At 34.7% G+C, this 19,772-nt stretch overlaps 3 protein-coding genes across 3 annotated transcripts; 2 read left to right on the forward strand and 1 right to left on the reverse strand.

The window, feature by feature from the left end:
- The first annotated feature begins 3,118 nt into the window (after nt 1–3,118).
- Nucleotides 3,119–6,171, forward strand: atg12 (ATG12 autophagy related 12 homolog (S. cerevisiae)). The gene is made up of 4 exons (XM_060870381.1): nt 3,119–3,288; nt 4,465–4,601; nt 4,752–4,814; nt 5,958–6,171. The coding sequence occupies exons 1-4, from the start codon at nt 3,168–3,170 to the stop codon at nt 6,015–6,017; spliced, it is 381 nt and encodes a 126-aa protein (XP_060726364.1). The 5' UTR covers nt 3,119–3,167; the 3' UTR covers nt 6,018–6,171.
- A 119-nt stretch (nt 6,172–6,290) lies between these two features.
- si:ch211-149k23.9 (germ cell-specific gene 1-like protein) lies at nt 6,291–14,572 on the forward strand. The gene is made up of 7 exons (XM_060870379.1): nt 6,291–6,676; nt 8,932–9,159; nt 11,575–11,745; nt 11,912–11,959; nt 12,048–12,200; nt 12,318–12,429; nt 13,800–14,572. Exons 2-7 carry the CDS (start codon nt 8,949–8,951, stop codon nt 14,152–14,154), a joined length of 1,050 nt encoding a protein of 349 aa, XP_060726362.1. The 5' UTR covers nt 6,291–6,676; nt 8,932–8,948; the 3' UTR covers nt 14,155–14,572.
- Nucleotides 14,573–15,068: 496 nt separating this feature from the next.
- rcvrn2 (recoverin 2) lies at nt 15,069–18,133 on the reverse strand. The gene is made up of 3 exons (XM_060870380.1): nt 17,612–18,133; nt 15,342–15,453; nt 15,069–15,225 (listed from the first exon to the last, which is right to left on the reverse strand). The coding sequence occupies exons 1-3, from the start codon at nt 17,990–17,992 to the stop codon at nt 15,140–15,142; spliced, it is 579 nt and encodes a 192-aa protein (XP_060726363.1). The 5' UTR covers nt 17,993–18,133; the 3' UTR covers nt 15,069–15,139.
- Between the last annotated feature and the right edge of the window lie 1,639 nt (nt 18,134–19,772).

Here is a 19,772-nt window from a genome sequence, read left to right on the forward strand (position 1 = left end):
AATAATAAAAAAAAATCCTTCCTATGTAAATTTATAAAAGCAAAAGAAATTCCACATAAGTCAGTTTATATTCATAACTTTAACAATGTATGCAGGATTCTTCTGTTGTTTCCCTAATTCTAACTAGAGCATTTCTTTTAAAAGTTTTTTTTTTAAGTATAGAGAAATATACTATAGACCACCTCCCATGTTCAGATATTACTGAAACCATGTTATTGAAGATTTGATTAAAGACGATCTAAACTGGGTGTGTACATTGGGCCAAATATGAGACCAACACTAAGATAGTAGATCTATAAGAACAGTGTTAAGCAGCACAGCTCTAAAAATAGCACTTCACTTAAAAATGCTGTTAAATGCCTGGAATTCTTTGACAGTCTGTGCACTTTCTTCCAGATACACCTCCTTGTTTTCACACTTAAAGGTCAAGAAAGCCTATGGACAAACATAAAGGCTTTAAAAATTGATTTTGCCATATAGTGTGGTGTTCTTCAAATAATCATTACATTCAGGAAAACATTTTTCAGGAATGAACTTGTTTTTGCAAAGTTCACTTATATGTGTATTAAATCATCAAGTTTTACAGTTTACTTAAAAGTAAAAAAAATTACAGTTCAGTTCAGTTAAAATTACCCTCATTTTTTTGCCCTGTATAATGAAATTGATTAAATTGAAAGTAAAAATTGAAACAATTTACTATTTCATTTCAATTTAATTTTGTTATCATGGAATAACAGTGCTTTAGTGTTAACCCTTTATAGATTACCATGTACAAAAAAAAAACTGTCTATCACCTTTTATAACCTATAAAAATGTATCATCAGAATCTTCCATCGGTTCTTTGCCCTTTTCTTGTGTTTAGAAATTTGGAGCTGAAGCACATGCTTTTGACTGAATAATTGGAAGGCTGCATTTTTCATTCAACAATATTTTTATAACTCGTTGCTTATTTTGGCAAAGGAATGTGCTCTGTTGCACAAGTTGCCAGTTTTTTAGAGACACCAATCTTATACATATTTTTTAATCATTTTCAGCCGATAGTGAGATAGACTTTGTGTGGACCTTGTGCTGGCACAAGTCTATCAGGCACAGCAGCATTGCTGGAGTTTGAAACATTCTGAACAATAGTTTAGCCTCCCATTTACTTTTGTGGCATCTTTAATAATGTTTTTTCTATCTTTCATGTTCTCATAAAACAGAACGGCAAAATCTTACAGATTCATTATACTTTCTGTTACAAGTCTGTCCCCTGCCTTTTTTTTTTAAATTCAAGGCATTCATAGATAAGTTATTGAGGATTTTGCTATTTTGATATCTAATACTGAAAGTATACAGAGAAACATTGGCCAATAACATGCTAGAATTTAAGGCCAAGGTTGGTGAACTCAAACTCGAGTGGCCTAAACAGAGTCCTGACCCGAATTCTAGTGAACACCTTTGGGATGAACCGGAACACTGACCTCATCCCAGACCTCCTTAAGTAATCTTACTAATGCTCTTGTGGCTAAATGTACACAATTCCCCATAGTTAAGGGGAAAAAATTTTTCCTTATTTTTCCTAGAAATCCTTATTATAACAGCAAATTGGGATATAATCTGCAATTGGATGTTGAACAAGCACATGTGGGTTTGATGGTCCACAAGATTTTGGTCATATAGTATGTTCATATCATCATTTTCTAGCAGGTAGAGAGAGTTCCAGAATGCAGGTCAAGACACCTCCTGCCATTAGTTAAAACATCAAACAAGTTAAACTTATAGTTGCAATTCACAGTTGGGTTTGTGCCAATTTGTACTATTAAGTTTGCCAGTCCTAGATTTTGGGGTCAACAATCTGCCGATGAAATGACATAAATTAAATCTCCCTGGATGAATTTCAAAAGAAATTTAGAGAATATGAAAGAGAAAATGGCTCCTAAATAGAGCTGTAGAGAGTTGTCGCAATGTAATTTGTGTCGCTGCCTCACAGCTCCAGGATCCTAGGTTAAATCCTGAGCTTACTGTGTTTGCAGAGATTTACATGTTTTCTTGCTGTATATGCATATGTTTCTTCTGGGTTTCCAGGTTCCACTTTCTTCCCAAAAACATGTCATAAGGCAAAATGGCTTTACCCATATATTTGAATGAGTGTGTGCATGTGTGTGTGGAATATACTGATCTCTTATCTGGGGTGTATTCCTGCTCCATGGCTGGTGGTCTTGGAGTTGGCTCCTGATCCACCATGACCTTCACCATGATAAATTGGTAATTGTAGATGAATGAATAAACCATTTAGGTGATGACCACAGGCAAAATACCAAGAGACCTGTCAGACAGTACTTCATTGTTGTTGGTTAAGATGCATAACCTTTAGAAACTTCTGAGAAAGCATCTGAGTCTCTCTTCTATCAATCACGGACCTATACACCATGCTGCATCCTCTCAAAGCCATCAGCATTGTGAATGACCCCACAAACCCCTGACACACACTCTTCACCCTCCTGCCATCTGTAAAAAGGTACAGAAGCATTAGGGCTCTCACAAGCAGTGTGTAACTGTAACTGTGTAAAACAAACACAAACCCACACTCACATTGAACTGTACATCTCTGCATTCACAATTTTTGCACATAATTTTTTAATGCTACAAAACTGCTGCTAACTGTGTTATATCTAAAACTGATGCATCCTTACTTGCATCCTACAGAACTGTATACTGGTCAGATCTGCTCTTTGCACACTACTATATTGTAGAATAGTGAATTCTACTATCGTGTAGTGCATTGTACTGTCGTTATGCACTGTCTTCTGTCTTGCACTGTTTGCACAAATTTGCACACAGAATTTATGTGCATTTTCTGCAGTTTATGTAGCACCATGGTCCTGGAAGAATGTTGTTTCATGTCAATGTGTATTGCAGTAATAAAACAATAAAAGCTTCTTGAATGTTAGCTAAAATCAGGATGTCCTGTAAAGTCTTGGGAACTGTTGTCTAGGTCCAGAGGCTATTTAGGTTTTTGTTTTAATTAAACATACTTTTCTGTCAAATAGATGATTTCTTACTCGTAAATTATTCAATGATAATGTCAAAGGATAGTTTTAAGAAGAATAAAAACTATTAGGCTACGCGTTGGGACTTTTATTTTGAAACCTCTTTTTCGAGCAGTAGCTATTATATTTTCAAGCTGGATGATGTCAGACAACGCAGAATCTCCCACAGAACCACAAAAAGAAGAATCATCTACACAGAATCAACATAATGTCGCAGCAGATTCCGGAGACACTGCAAAGACGGAGGAAAAGAAAAAGAGTAGGTTTTTAATCTACACACTAGGCTGGGTTTGGAAAAGCCAGCTAGTTATCCTGATAGCGTGATGTATCTGTGATCGGTGAGAGAGTTACTTCCGCGATGCTTGATTGACAGGACGAGGAGCGAATGAAATGTCAGAGTTGTTTGCTTTTTAACCAATAGTAGAGCTAATTGAGTTGTAAATACAAGTTTGCTAGCTGTTAAGCAACAATGTGTGTTAACGTAGAAAAGAAAGGAACTTACAGCTGTATAAACATTTAAAAATAAACATTGCCTGGTAGATGGTTCACTAATGTGAATTTTAATGACATAAGATGAACAAGCTGACAAGTATTAATTTAACATCTACTGTCGTCAATATAACATTTGAAGTAACTTTAAAAGGTCAGAATATAAATAATGAGTCAAGGATACCACATTATTTACCTTAACTAATCATTAAAGTTTTTAACTAATCATTTTCAATCCAAGCCAAGAATCTCTGATTCAGTCAGTCAGTCAGCTCTTTACAATTACCACATGCATGACACAAGCTCCAGAAAAAAAGGAACTGTTAAATTTCTTAATGTGGCTTTGAATATTTTTGAAATTTTGAAAAAGCTATTTATAAAGATTTTATATGTGCATAAATACAATATAATTTGCTCTTTCCACTCTAAACAAAACCACAAAGGGAAGGCATCATCCCAAACGTAACTAGAGTATAAAAACTGAAATACACAATTACTTAAAATTAAATTAATTATTACTGAAATACACAATTAACAATAAATACATAACAGCAGAAATTGTGTAAAGAAATAATGCAATATCTTAAGAATAGATCATATGTTTGTCATCTGCAAAAAGCTTTAGTCGGGGTTAAGGTGAATTGAGAGTGGATTAAACAGTGCATGTGAAGCCAGTGTTGACATGACACAACACACACACACGCATTCACACTTGAGGACAATGTAGCATAGCCAGTCCAACATATAGATAAGAGGAATCTTGAAAATCTGCACATAACCCACATGAATGTGGGAAGAACATGTAAAACTCCAGAGAGCCAGGAATTCAAGCTCATGATCATCTTAATAGCGATCAGCTCAAACAGTTATGATCAACAAATTAGTTGTGTGCTATGTAATAATAATGGCAGGCCTACCTGTGTCTGTGTTTTTTTTTCTATCCCAGTCGATGTTCTGTTAAAGGCAGTAGGAGACACGCCTATTATGAAGACTAAGAAATGGGCAGTTGAGAGAGGAAGGACTATTCAGTCTCTCGCTCAGTTCATCTCACGCTTTCTTAAACTCGAGCCCAGCGAACAACTGGTACCCTTCATTTTATCACACACAAAATTCATACAGTGATATTGTGTCAGCAATTGATTATTATATTATGCCATACAGTGAAATTGACAAAAACTGGTCAAATTTGCTGTGATGTCTTACATGCCACTCTTTTGTCACTTTTTTGTACAGTTAATTTATGTCAATCAGTCATTTGCGCCATCACCAGACCAAGAAGTCGGTGTCCTTTTCGATGTAAGTGTTACAATTTGGGCATGAATAATGCTTGTTTTGCTCTGGATTATTAATTTAGGAAGTAGTGGACATGTTTGAGTTCTGTAAATTATTTGTGTAATAAGTATAATGATCATATGTCGTAATCTGAAATTTGGTCTGTGTCTTCATTTAATATTGGATTACACTCCTATTTTTGTCATATGACGTGCATGTCTAAGAGTGTAATCCTATGATGATCATAGTGTGATTTGTAACAGCTCACATTGTTCACTATTTCTTTATGACACCGAATGTATACAAACATTCATCTTTTACATGTGATATCATTGTCTGTACTATGCTGCCAGACTCAAGATGTAATGATGTTTTTTGAATATTATGGATGACTTGACCACAATGACTCAGCCACGAGGTTTCAAAACTAAAAAATAACTTCTACTTATAGATAAATTAAATAAAACTTGGTTTTCAAGGATCTATAGTAAAAAAAAAATTGAGAGCAAGCATGTGTCTTTTAGTAGTAACAAAATTATGAGAGGGATAGAGAAAAATTACAGTCTATGTGTATATCCGGTAAAGACCTATGTAGGTAAGCAATTATTAAACCATTTCTGCTAACACCTCAGCTGAAGCACTGCCAACACATGGCCTGTGGATGTGCATTAGGTCAAAACCACATGCCTTAACGTTTATTTCTCAACTCTCCAACTCTCTATTTTTTATGTAAAACTGTAACATGTGGGAGAGGAATTCATGATTAACAACCATTTTATAAAACCAGCAAATGTTTTAGGTGTGATGCCATAACACATGCTTTCAAACAAAATGTAAAAACAAAAAAACAAACAAAAAAAAACATTAGCATTACCTGTTCAAAACATTAAGAAGAGATAATATAAAAAATTGGAGAAAAGTTAAACTGAATATGATTTACATAATGAATTAATGTTTCTGGATGTGGTTTTGGAGTTAAATATAATTAGAATTTAAATATTTGTATTTTATATATATATATATATATATATATATATATATATATATATATATATATATATATATATATATATATATATATATATATAATGTATGTATATATATATGTATATATATATGTGTGTGTGTGTGTGTGTGCGCGTCACTGTTCTGTTTTTATGCTTTCAGTGTTTTGGCAGTGATGGGAAACTTGTTCTTCATTATTGCAAGTCACAAGCCTGGGGATGACCACACACACGCAAACATGCACATACACACACACTCTCTCACACTCACACACTCAAATAAACATATCTCAGCGTTCTTGTCAATTTTTATAATTACTAATTATTTGTTAATTTTCTTTATGTAATAAATGTAAATAAATTACTATGTAAACAAATTATGTTTCTTTTCTTTTCTTTTATCTTTCTTTTTTGTTTTCCTCTTGCAACATATTAGTTGGTTGCTGAGGCAAGGGATTACCATGCAGCTGTCATATCCTTAAAAACTCCCAATGTCTAGTGTAAAATCTTGTTAATATTTGGATGATTTAGAGAGCTCTGCATGTGATTTGCACTCATGTGCAGTAAAAGTGTAATCACACTGGCAGAGTGGAAACAGTACGAATGCAAGGAATGAAAGTCTGAGCAAAACAAGAAAAGATTGACTAACAGATGGAGGGATTAAAAAATGAGGAGATTTGTGAAGGCATGTAGAGAAAATGAGTGAAAGCCTGATAAGTGTGAGAGGCTAAAAACATGTAGCTTGCTTCCCTGCATGGCTAAAGGCCATTTTTTGCTCTGCTCTTCCCAGAAAATAGGAAACGGAGACAAAGGGTGGACTGGGAAGGGAACTAAGGGAACTAAATTCATTCCCAATTGTTCATTGTGTACTTGTTTCTGGAGGTAGGAAAGGATTTTTTTTAATGTTTTTGTAAATAGTTTATTCAATAAGCAAAGTGTATTTTATTCAGCAATTGGAAATGATAATGTTATGCACATATGTTAGGCTCATGCACATAATTGTAACCTTCTAAATTATTATTATTATTATTATTATTATTATTATAATTATTATTATTATTATAGTAATTTACTTTTGAGTTGTAAGTAATCTGTATTATAATTTTATTTCAATAAGTCATTTTTGTTATAATGTTATAATACAATTATTCAGACAAACTTATAAAGACTCGAATGTCTTGCTGGGTTGCACTCAGAAACCTGTGTAAATCTTTTTAAAGATTTTTTAAGAATGAAGTTTGGTTTCCTATATATATTATTTAATGTATATAATTTTATATACCACAGAATTTGTAGTCTCACATTTCCCAGCCTTTCAGTAGCTTTCCAACAAGAACTAACTTGCATTTAAATGAAAATTTTATTGGTCACATACACAATCACACCCATTACGACATGCATTGAAATTATTTTTTGACTGTCTGGGTTTTAATAATGGAAGTAGAATAGAATTACAATAAAAATGGAATTTGATGGAAAATATAGAAAGTACATAAATATTGTATTTGAATACTGATCGTTAGCAGAACAACACTTGAGGGGAAAACAGTAAAAAAAAAAAAAAAAAAAAAAGATGTCATGCTGTGCAGAATTTTTTTGCAGTTCTGGGCAAAAAGAAATGTCTAAAATAAATATTACAGTATTTACAATATGTTCTCCATACAAACAAAAAGAGAAAATATGTATCTGCAAAAATCTCTTGAAATATATGTGCCCAAAGTATTGATATTCCTAAAGCCTATTAATGAATGGGAGAGGCAGTGATCAAGTTTAATCAACTTTTATGCCACTGATAAACACCACTTTTATAACATCAAGCTGTGTGGAGGAATTGCAAGAAAGACGCTATTCCTGAGAACATCTCAAAAAATGCAACATCTAAAAGTCACCAGGCTAGGACACCAGCACTGGCATTGTGTGTTGTGTACAGATGAACCAAAATCGAACTTTCGGGGATCAGGAACACTTTCAACTAATTCACTATTAGGCCACAAAAAGGGAACAGCAAACAAAGAAAAGTATCTGATACCTACAGTAAACTTTTGGCCCCATAAGATTTGTCCATAGATTTCATCATGATAAACTAAGCATTCTTCCAAATCAACAAAGAATTGCTTAAATCAACACAAAAATCATTGCAACAATCCGTTGCAACAATCATCTCAGCCTCTGTTTTTGTATCCTACTGAGAGAGCATGGGATGTGAACTGAAGAGGGAAGTTCTGCATGGAGAAGTGCGTCACAATACTTCTACAAGTGTCTCTAACCTGTTTGATGTCACAGGATGTGGCTCGGTGCTGTTATTCTCGGTATTGTCACAAAATATTAATTGTAAAGGTGCCAATAATTACAGCATCAGGCTTTTGTAGAAAAACTGTGTTAATAAATAGATGTATTTTTTAAATGTTTAATTTTAAACTATAAACAACTTTCAGAAGCTGCCTGAATTTGTGGCATATCTGTAATATCTTAAGAGGAAGCAAATGAGACACAACGTGAGTGTTTAATTATGCTGCTTTCTTATTTTCTCTTGTTTACTTTGTTGTCATCTCTGCCTGGGCTATTTGCTCTTATATGAATGTTTTTTTTTACTTTGTTGTTGTCTATGCCTGGGCTATTTGCTCTTATATGTATGTTTTTTTTACTTTGTTGTCTATGCCTGGGCTATTTGCTCGTATATGAATGTTTTTTTTTACTTTGTTGTTGTCTATGCCTGGGCTATTTGCTCTTATATGTATGTTTTTTTTACTTTGTTGTCTATGCCTGGGCTATTTGCTCTTATATGTATGTTTTTTTACTTTGTTGTCTATGCCTGGGCTATTTGCTCTTATATGAATGTTTTTTTACACAGACACACGACAGATTAAGTTCTAGGTGCTTAAATGCTTATGTTCTAGGACATTGTGCTGCATGATGTGGGTTCACTTCATCCCTTAGAAGGAAGCATCTTAAACACCAAGCAGCTTTAAGGATTCCCTTCATCCCTATAAATCCATCCTTAATTTCTTATTGGTTTTCCCACTATAATTTAACAATTTCCAGATCAGAATCTTCCCCATCCTGAACAAAAATAACCTATTTATTGAATGAACAATTGAATAATTATTATCATGGGCTTTTTGGTCTTCTCTTTGCAGATGAACCAAATGTGAGTATGTTGGAGCACATGCCTCGCCGCTCCCGTTCTCTTCTCTGCCTCTCTTTGACCTCTCTTGCGCTGGTTTTATCTATACTGGCCTTTTGCACCTCCTACTGGTGTGAGGGAACACAGAAAGTAGTGAAACCGCTCTGCCTCTCACCGGTTAAATTGGAGAAATGCAGCCAGAACAACAGCCAGCGTTTTGCAGTGGGCGCAGTGCAACCAGGTAACAAAACGTGTGAAAAGAGCAGAATCAAAACAGAGTGATGTGCAGATTAGCTCTAGATGTACTTACTACAACAACAACAACAACAACAACAACAGCAAAAAATCAATTAAAAAATAAATAAATAAACAAACAAACAAATAAATAATAATAATAATAATAATAATAATAATAATAATAATAATAATAATAATAATAATAATAATAATAATAGGGGGGCACGGTGGCTTAGTGGTTAGCACGTTCGCCTCACACCTCCAGGGTTGGGGGTTCGATTCCCGCCTCCGCCTTGTGTGTGTGGAGTTTGCATGTTCTCCCCGTGCCTCAGGGGTTTCCTCCGGGTACTCCGGTTTCCTCCCCCAGTCCAAAGACATGCATGGTAGGTTGATTGGCATCTCTGGAAAATTGTCCGTAGTGTGTGATTGCGTGAGTGAATGAGAGTGTGTGTGTGTGTGCCCTGCGATGGGTTGGCACTCCGTCCAGGGTGTATCCTGCCTTGATGCCCGATGACGCCTGAGATAGGCACAGGCTCCCCGTGACCCGAGGTAGTTCGGATAAGCGGTAGAAAAATGAATGAATGAATAATAACAACAATACACATTTTCTTATTTCTTCCTGCTTAGTCACTGAAAGCAACAAGAAATAATACTGTAATAATAATTGTATTTTATTTGATATTTTCCCAATTATTTATTTGTTTGATTGTTTACCAATAAAGTCCTGAGTGTATTTTTTGTCACACTTAGTAGTGTCAAATAGATATCGAGGACTAAAACCTCCAGCACAAGATTACTAAAAAGCCTAAAAGGTTGATTTCAGCACAGCAGATAGTGATTCTTTCAGAAACATAGAGTTAACCACATATTAACATCACAAGCCTTCAGTTTCTTTCTTCATTGAAGCTAAAGTCTCAGCCCAGGTTATTTATAATTCCAGTCTATGTGGAGTTTTAGTGAACTTTTACTGTCACAGGAATGACCCAGAGACTTTTTTTTTGATCATTTCAACCTTAACATTTGCTAATGTCTTGCTGCCTCTTTCCAGCAGAGGGAACCATTAACAAGCAAGAATGCATGTTTTTTCACGTCATGGCTGTGCAATGAAAAAATGTGGTTATAAAAGCAGTCACTGGGGAAAAAACAGACAAAAACAGCAAGTGAGGGAGAAAAAATGTAAATCTGATGCTGCACAAAAACAATGCAATGGTGTTAGTAATCTTCGAAACATAATAAGTAAATGTAAAATAAATGTATTTTTATCAGGTATGAGTTTTGATCAGGTTGATTAACCGATTTATGCAAAAGAAATTTTAAAAAAATTAATCTGATTTTTATATAAGTTTAATTTAGTGGACATTTTTGAACAGGAACAAGTAAGAGTTGTAAATTTGTTCACAGTGAATTTGCTGAAAGAGAAAGTTATGGCCAAAAAAATGGCTTGAATCTACACCTCAAAATTGTCATGAAGCATACACAAGGCTTTATAATAGTCTATACCCAAAATATGATTCTAGAATTGTGTAGAAGGAACTTAAATTATCTACCACTACAAGACACATATTTCAACCTTATACTTAATAAAATGTCCAAAAATAGTATTAATAAACTTATATTTGTTTTATAATAATAATAATCAACTTAATATTTTTGTAGTACTGACATTATTTAACATAATATCACGAATATCTGTTTAGAATTGCAGTGCAAATTGTTCTCTCACTTTGGTTCATGCAATAAGCAGATTGCAATGAATACAAGTGAGATTTTAAATTAGATTGAGTATGAACATAATTGAAATGCATTTAATCTGTCTGATCTGTAGTGTTTTAAGCTTGTCAGATTTTGGCACTACCTCTGATCTCCTAAATTACTCTCTGAGATGATATTCACTAAACCTACAGCTTAAGCTCAAATCCCATTCAAATATCTGATTAAAGGAAGAGACACACACTCGCGTGCACACACACACACACAATGACCTGTTAAGTGAGCGAATTATGCATCCAGGACATAAATGGAGATGTTTAGTTTTCTGTTTCAGTGTGACTTTCTTTCTTTCTTTCTTTCTTTCTTTCTTTCTTTCTTTCTTTCTTTCTTTCCCACCATTTAGCTTTTTGCAAGTTCACTCTGCATGTGTTAATTTTCCCATGTATGAACATGTTATTTTATTTTCCACATATAATTATTTTCACATTTACTTGAAGTCACAATTGTATAGCATAGCACAACACGGTGAAGAACATGTGAAAAACATATTATCACATGTCAAATGTGTATAATTTTGCCATAAGGTCACAGAGATTATACACTCTGTTTCTTAGACATGAATTCTTGACTTCAGTGCTATTATTTAAAGAAATATTTTGGACTTGTTCTAACTTGAGATATCTGACCTTTAATCACTTTGTCTGCCTAGAGCTTCCTTCTAATGGAACAGTATCACAAAACCATTCGGAAGTGCTAACTAAGACCCAACAGACACAGCTGGCTAATGCTGTGCAGTACATTTGGGAAACAGGAGAGGATAAATACATGTTTCGCTACTTCCACGCAGGATTCTGGAAATCTTGTGAGAAACATGCTGATGGTAAGAGATCCCTACCAAGCAAAATTTGCAGAGGTTGAGTAGAGAAAGATGGAATATGGAAGAATTACCAACAGAATACACATCACAATTCCAATGTAAATGCCTATATATGGAAATGTTTTAGTAATGTATATTCCAAGGAAATGCTTTGACTGTTATTCTACAGGGGAGCGATGTCGCAGGTTTTTAGATCTGACTCCTGAAGATACACATGGTAAGAAAATATTAAGAATCAGTATCTATCTGAAAAGATTTATATAGATATGTATGCATGAATCCTCTTACTTTTGTATCTGTTGAAGGTGTTCTCTGGTTGTCTATGATATCTGAGTTCATATACATCGGTCTGTTGGGGACAGGCTTTCTGTTGATGTGGTTGGAGGTTCTTTGTTTGAATAAAGAAATGCATGCACTCAAAATCAACGCATTTGCAGCCTTATGCACTGTGCTTTCAGGTACGAGGCGAAGCCAGGGTTTTCTGTTATTATTTGTTTCATAAACATTTGCAAAAAAATTTCCATGTTTTTGTTTTTCTTATTTGGAGATTTATGTCCTTCGCATCTCTTTCTCAGGCCTAACTGGGATGATGGCCCACATGATGTACACCACAGTTTTCCAGGTGACTGTAATTATAGGACCCAAAGCCTGGAGACCTCAGACCTGGGACTATGGCTGGTCTTTTGCGTGAGTGTACTCATTCATTTCTTTAATATTAATTACAGTGTACATACAGTACTCAATGACACATGGGGAAATTCACAATAGAATTTCCATTTACAATGATTAAAGGTTTATTGAAATTATTTTTAGTGATACCCTAAAACAATTCAATTACTAAATTTACAAATAGAGTTTGTATAATAGTAATAGTAAATAGTAAAATATAATCATACAAAAACACTCTGTATAATAGAAATGGCAATAAATAGACAAATACAGGTAATACAAAGTACAGTACATCACAAAGAAATATTGCATATGTAGGACATACTGTATAATCTAATCTAATCTAATCTTAAAAGAATCTAATGTAATATAACATAATATAAGCCTGAGTTTTGTATTGTACACAGGAATTATTTGTGGTGTCCTTTCAGTCCCTTGTCATTTCTAGACTGGACTCCTGTAGCTTGCTAATGGCAAATTTGTCTCTGAGCCCCATTTAGCCTTGGCAACTGATCCAGAATGCACTTTTGTGATTTGTTTTCAACAATCCTAAATTCTCCCTCCCCAGCCCACTGTATTTGTATAGTTGGCTTCTTGTAGCTGCCTACAGATTTAAAACACTGATGCTTGGTCACAAAACCAAAAATGGGCCATCACTCTCTAATGGTAAAGCACTTTATTACTCCTACCATCTTACAGGGTACAATGTAGGTAGGCATCAAGACTCTTCTCTCTTTTGGCAACTAGGTGGTGGAATGACCTTCCTCAGGATGTCCAAACAGCACAGGGTCACTTACTGTCTTCAAACAATGTCTAAAGATCTACCTCTTGCTGAAGTATCATTAACACTTTTAGAAATTTCATTGAATATTATATCTCAACAGAGTTTAAAATGATGGTATTCTTAGTCTGTGTCCTAGTGAGCCAGTACTCATTTTTTCATTGAGAAAGACTTCAAAGCACTTCTGTAAGTTGCTCTGAGTAAGGCATCTCACAAACGGTGTTGCTGGACTGTGTTGTTGTGAATTCAGAGTTCAGATGTGAAATGGCTCTTAGGAAGAAACTGTTACTGTGCATGCTTTTGTAGGTGCGAAGCCTTCCGGAATGGTAGAAGAACAGAGCTATTTTGAATACCTGTTATTGAGCCTTCTGATCAGTCCTGGTAGATCTTGTCAGAAGGCCGTCTAGAACACACTTTCAACACAAGATTTATGGACAGCTTATTTCTCTTCAGACTTCTCAAGTGTTAAAGGTGCTGCTGTGCCACGATGAGACTTCTAGCCATGTTTTTCTACTCTTTCATCTCCTTCACTTACATCTCATTGATCATTTCTTCTTTTTCCACTTTAAAATTTTCATTATTAATTGTTTTCTCCATTCCTTTTCAGCATGGCCTGGGTGTCTTTTAGCTGCTGTATGGGTGCTGCTGTACTCACCTTCAACTCCTACACCAAGACTATCATTGAGATTCACCGTCGAAAGAGACTACACCTGGAGGAAACATGCGCAGCTCCTTCCTATGAGGAGGTGGTTTCAGGAGGTGGAATCTACTCTGTCAGTGGCCTACAGCAGCCTTTTGTTGTGATTGATAGTGTGTGGCTAGAGCATGAGAGTATGGAAATGAAGGCAGAAGTAGTGCTGATAGAAGGATGCAAACCTGAGGAGTGTGAGGACTGCGAGAGGGAGATGGATTACATGGAAGAGGCCATAGACAGTGAGGGAACAGACTCACAGTGCTATTGAAACTTAAGTGAAATTCTAATGCTGAGGGTCTCTGTATGCAGAAGGCTTGATAAATGGAATGATGTTTGAGTCTGGACACAGAGTTCCCTTTTAAATGAAATGTGATTAGATATTGAGTGGATTAAACTCGGATGGGATAAAAGCAAAAAGCATTAATTTCAGAATGTATTTGCTGTTATTTTTCTAGAACTGCTCTTGATCTGTAGTAGACATATTCCCATGTGTTCATTTTTTACATGTGGGGTGCGTGGTGTGATTTTCCACAGCTGAATGATTTTCTTTGCACATGTGATTACATTATTACATAAACCATTCATATGTGTTTATGTGATAATCTATCACATATTTCCACATTTAATCACAAATTACTCAGACAATCAAATGTGGAAACATGATCACAGAGAGTTCTCTGGTATGATGTCTAGTGAAATCGACTATAAACAACATACACTGTACATACAGTAAATCTAAAAGACATATGTGGGCTTTACAGAGACGTCTCAAAAACTCACACTGCATTTACTTAAAATTTTATTTCATCAGTAATAAATGAGACAGACACAATATTTAAATGCCTACTTTGCCTAAAGTTCAAACAGCTGCCACCTCTTGGTGGCACTAGAGATCAATATACAACAGATTGCATGCAAATCTAATACATAATAAGCTAATATAATAAATAATAAATTCCACCAGTATCTTTATATAGAAAACATCAAAATGAAATGCCTTTCTAGTCACATTGTCCAGCAACATCCTGGTCCAATAAAAGTGTGTGTCATTGAGATATTTATGCATTTTGAATACCTGTTTGCATTATGAATGCATGATCAAGCTGTTTAGGAGTACTGTACATGAGTACTTGTGTGTATTACTGAACTGAACACACAACAATTACCGCAACTGCCAACATTAAAGAAACAGAAAATAATAGTATTTACAAAGTAACTGGAGGCCCTAGAATGGGTCCAGCTTTTTTGTTTGTTTATTTAATGGGCTCATACTGGATTAGGTGGAGGGCATTTTCATTATCCATCACCCCCTGAACAAATTCCCCTTCAGCCAACCGCTCTGAGAAAACAGAGAGAGAAATTTTTTGTTTAACTTCATAATAACAACATTTTAAAAACCATTTATATGTAATAATTTGTAATACAAAGTTTATATCACCCTGCTCTGAATCTTACCATTGTCTTTTTTGTTAAAATACCCCCATAGTTTCTCTGCTCTCTTCTCTGGTGTGTTTTCATCTGCTGGAAGCTTCTCTTGGTCTTCCTTGGGAATCATCTTAAAAATGGCCTAAGGGGTGGAGAGGAAAGAAATATGAAGAAATGACAGAAAAATGCGGTAACAGTTTCATCTTTACATAAAGAACATAGCCAATGAAACAGCATCATGAAGACCAGGGAAGTTCAAAAACTTCTGAAAAATTAGCAGTCAGGGTTTGGTTATAAAACATGTCCCAATCCCCAGTTCCCCATGGAGCAACATTAAATTTGTTATTTAAAAAATGTAAACATTATGCCTGATCTCTGACTGCCTAGAAGAGGATGTCCATCAAAAGTCAGTGAGCAGGTAAGCAACTAAGAAGCCATGGGCAACTCTGAAGGAGATAGAGAGATCCACATCTCAGACAGATGCTGTTCACAGGACAATAATAGCCTGGACACTGCAAAAAATCTGGGCTTTATTCAAGAGTGGTGTGCTATATATAATCCTGTTTAGAGTTTGCAATAATTTGTGACAAAGAAATGAAGGCACTATCCACACAGAGAAGCATGGTAGTGGTAGCATCGTGTAAGCAACTATTTACAGTATAGGGTGACCGCTTCTAGGTCTTCACAATGCCATTTGTTTAGATACATTTTAGACACGTTCAAAAACAGGTTTATTTATACTGAGATCATTTTTACCCGCATACTACATTTTACATTTTCCCTGGTAAAGGTCCATGAAGACATGGTTTGCCAAGGTTGGAGTGGACAAATGGTGGCCTGCACTGAGCCCTGACCTCAACCCTACTCATAAACTGAAATCCCAACTGCACACCAGATCAGCATGACATCAGTGAATAACCACTTTAATGCTTTTGTGTACAAATCTCTATGACCTCACTCCAAAATCGCACATATGGGTGTGATAGTTGTGTGTTCACAAATTTTAGACCATATGGTGTATAATCCCAATTTCAAGTCTATTTTATATACAAGTTGAGTCAATACAAAGTGTGAAAAAATGTAAAATACTAACTAAAACATTAATTAATGTGTTGAATCACATTGGGCATTTTAGGTTGTAATTTTACTCACAGATGGTGTGAACATTGGTTAATGCAGGCATTGGTTATCACTTTTGGTGTATTAATGTTGAATTCCATGTTTTGTTTGTGTTAAATAATGTTACTTAAGTAAAACTTAATATAAAGCTAAAAAGTCTTGAAAAAACACTAACCTTTATGAAGGCTACAGCATACACAGAGCAGAGATGGTTTTGCTCAACGGTTCAACAGTGGTAGCTTGGCAATGTGTGGGCTTGAAGCCTGACCTTTTCCAAGTAAACCAGAGCCTTAAACCACTGAGTCACAAATGACCTCAGGGTGGAGTTTTACTTTCAGTGCAAATTTAGAAATTTTAGAAGTCAATCATTAATAATTAATTGGCCTTAATTGTGGCGCTTAACTGCTAGTTAAGCTGGAAAAAAAAGACTATAAAGTGTAGTCTATAAAGTTTAAAGTGACTATAATTAAAGTGACTATAATTAAAAACTATAAAGTGACTATAATTAAAATCTTTTTCCATAGTCCTGGAGACTTGTATACTAGTAAATCTAGTAATATTCCACTATATTTTACCTTTAATTGACATTTTATTACGTTTATTTCTGAAACACAAAATTGACTATAAAAAAATGAAACAAGTATTATAGACATGTTACTCTGCATTAGTTAATCAAAAATCAACCTAAACATTAATAAACCAAGTATAATGTTTAGAAAAGTACAAAGTGAGCTAACATGTGCATGTAAAATGTTAACTACAATATGTATATCTGCAATGATTAGTGTTTATTCAATCAATGATTGACACTAGACTAGGCAGGGTATTTTTTTAATTGTCATACACAGAAAAGCCAATATATTTGAAACAACAATGCTAGATTTTTAGTTATGATAAACTAACATTCTCCTGCTGTATATGTAATTAATTTCCTTTAAGAAAGGACACAAAAAAATTTGGAGGATTTTCCGCTCTCTATATCTATTCAGCTAAACATTTTGGCTAAACAAATTTATTCATATAGTAAACGCAGTACCCTTTTTTTTGCCCACAGTGTTCTCATTTTTATTTGCGGAAATCATCAAATTTAACTAAAACTATGCCTTATAAATGATTCACAATATTGCCTGAAGTGGTCTTACTGTATATTACAGACTTTGTAGTTATTCATAAGCACTTACCTGGCAGATTTCTGCTACTTCTGTCTTGGTTATGTAGCCATTCTTGTCAACATCAAACAGTGAGAAAGCCCACTCCAGCTTCCTCTCTGTTTTTCCACCTGATGTCATGTGCAGTGCAATTATGTACTCCTTGAAATCTAGTGTCCCATCGTCATTTGTGTCAAATGATCGGAAGACATGCTTGGCATACGTAGTGGCATCGCTGTCAGGAAAGAAGCGCTCATAGATTTTCTCAAAGTCATCTGGTGCTATGCGTCCAGATGGGCATTGTTTCTGGAAATTCTCATACCACTGGCAGAGCTCATCCTCTGAAAAATTTGTTGATATCTTTAGATCTTTTAGGATCTCTTTGGACATTGCACTGCTCTTGGAGTTTCCCATTGCTGGACCTGGATGCAGAAGCAATATCTTAATGCCACAGGCAGAAGCTTTCTCTCTCTCAAAGGTTGACTCTCTCAATTAATAGGATTTTTTCTTTCAGCAATATGGTTGCCTTCTTAGAGATTACCAAATCTGACTTGTATAGAGCAGGGAGAAGAGGGGGTGAGATAAAACAGTGGGTGGAGAAGGAATTAGGTGGTTACCTCTGACAGCAGGGTTAAGTCTGGTAAAGGTGGATTTCGCTCCCCTAAGCTGTTGAGATTTGAATTAATCTCTGTTTCTACAATTTAAAAAATCTAACTAGAGAGCAAAGCACATACTTTACCAATCACAGCCTGTCTGTTAAGTGGGTAAAACTTTAAGTTTCATATCGCACATATCGTACAGGTATTGCTAACTTTTCTCAATACTCAATAACTATTCATAATTAAAAAAATAACTGTTACAGTGATCAATCTAAAAAACTATGCAATCAGTTAGTTAGAGAAAATTTTCAGTTAGTTAGTCAATAGTCAGTTAGTTTCTGAAATACTTAGTAACTCATTCCTCTTGTATTATCCCACTCCCATTAGTGTTTGTTTAGAATTATAGCCAACCTGCAGACCCACATGTCCTCTACTGGTTATTTCTAATGTACTGTCAGTATTTTAACCCAAATCTAGTCATAAAGCTTTGCTTGTTCTTCAGCAGAAAGTAAACAGGGCCATCTGGGATGTTTGGATCTCCCTTCAATTACTCTTGGCTCTGACCCAATTTAATCCTCTCTCAGTGCTCTAAATTGAAGCTGGTAAGGTTTTTTTCTGGCTTCTTATGAAGTCAACACACATCTCTGCAGGATTCTTGAGGCTAAACCAATGACATTTAGAAACCATTCACACATCCTCAACCCATATTGATTTGTTGTCCTATCCATGTTGCTTTTCCTTTGGCTGGAATGTTAATTGGGCAGAATTTATTTTTTATAATTACAACCTATTTATAATCTTCTTATAATCTTAAAAATATGTTATCAAATTATTGATAATTATAATCATATTCCTTAACATCATTAAGCTTTTTGATTTCAATTTTTTTTAATTGTATATATATATACCTATATATTTGCCATTAATTCAACAGGGATTTTGGCTCAACTATTTTTGGCCTCTGAGATCCCATTTCTATTGGATTACTTCCTTGAGCCTATTACTATGCCATCACCAGAACTATAAACTTCTTGAGGCCACAATTATGCTAATTTTATCCTGTTGACATCTAGAGATTTTACTTGAATAAGCCAAAGAATCTCTACTCATAGTGGATCATGATTTAGAGGATTGTGTAAGATTCTTAAATAGACTTTGTCCTCATGAAAAAATGTGGATATTAATAAAAAATATTAACTCATAGGATTCTGGATTCAGAAACAGCCTCACTGTGTCATATGTGTAAGAATAAAAAAAAACAGAGGGTGGGACATTTATTTTGAATTTCTACACTACAAATTTTATAAGACTGTTATTCTTTTATTTATTTATTTTTTTTTTTAAATATATACCAAACACATCTACAGTCTACAGTTCCCAAACTATAGGTTATAACTACAGAAAAAATTAACTGGACTCTGGACTCAGTGTTTCTCTATTAAATGGAGAATAGAGAATTATTTGTCACTCTACCATGTAACATCTTGTATCAAACCATTGCGCAAAATTTTGCAGATTAGATCTATTATTAGAATACTCTATAAATAATAGTCCTGAACATGGATTGGTATACACCTTCTTAGTTCTGCTTAATG

Source organism: Tachysurus vachellii, chromosome 5 (assembly GCF_030014155.1).
Source record: "Tachysurus vachellii isolate PV-2020 chromosome 5, HZAU_Pvac_v1, whole genome shotgun sequence".
NCBI lineage: Eukaryota > Metazoa > Chordata > Actinopteri > Siluriformes > Bagridae > Tachysurus > Tachysurus vachellii.